Genomic DNA, 389 nt, shown 5'->3' with positions numbered 1-389 from the left:
GTTGAGGTTGTGGAAGCTCTGGCTGTCGTCCACGCTGAAGGTCAGAAGGCAGCAGTCGGAGCCGCGGTAGAAGGGCGTCCGCAGGCTGCGGAATCGCTCCTGACCCGCCGTGTCCCAGATCTGCAGCGTGACCGTGCGGCCGTCCACCTCCAGGTCTTTATTGAGGAACTCCACGCCGATGGTGTGAAAGAGATGGGCGTCGAACTTGTTCGTGACGTAGCGGTTCATGAGCGAGCTCTTTCCCACTCCACCGTCGCCCAGGAGAATGACTTTAAGAAGGGAGGATTTAGATGACATGGTGTTTGTAGCCGTCGTCCTGTGAACTGAAGTTCAGGGACATTTTTAAGACTTGCCTTTCATATTTCTGAAATAAGTCATATGATTCTCCC

At 54.2% G+C, this 389-nt stretch overlaps 1 protein-coding gene across 1 annotated transcript; it reads right to left on the bottom strand.

Moving 5' to 3' along the window:
- Positions 1-3: 3 nt before the first annotated feature.
- On the bottom strand, positions 4-323 carry LOC107580100 (ras-related protein Rab-9A-like; the record flags this gene model as incomplete). The annotated part of the gene is made up of 1 exon (XM_016265845.1): positions 4-323. A coding segment is annotated over exon 1 (294 nt), but the record flags the coding sequence as incomplete, so codon positions are not given.
- Positions 324-389: the final 66 nt, after the last annotated feature.

Source organism: Sinocyclocheilus grahami, unplaced genomic scaffold, assembly GCF_001515645.1.
Source record: "Sinocyclocheilus grahami isolate Dianchi unplaced genomic scaffold, SAMN03320097.WGS_v1.1 scaffold24676.1, whole genome shotgun sequence".
NCBI lineage: Eukaryota > Metazoa > Chordata > Actinopteri > Cypriniformes > Cyprinidae > Sinocyclocheilus > Sinocyclocheilus grahami.
This window is presented reverse-complemented; position numbering and strand designations above follow the sequence as displayed.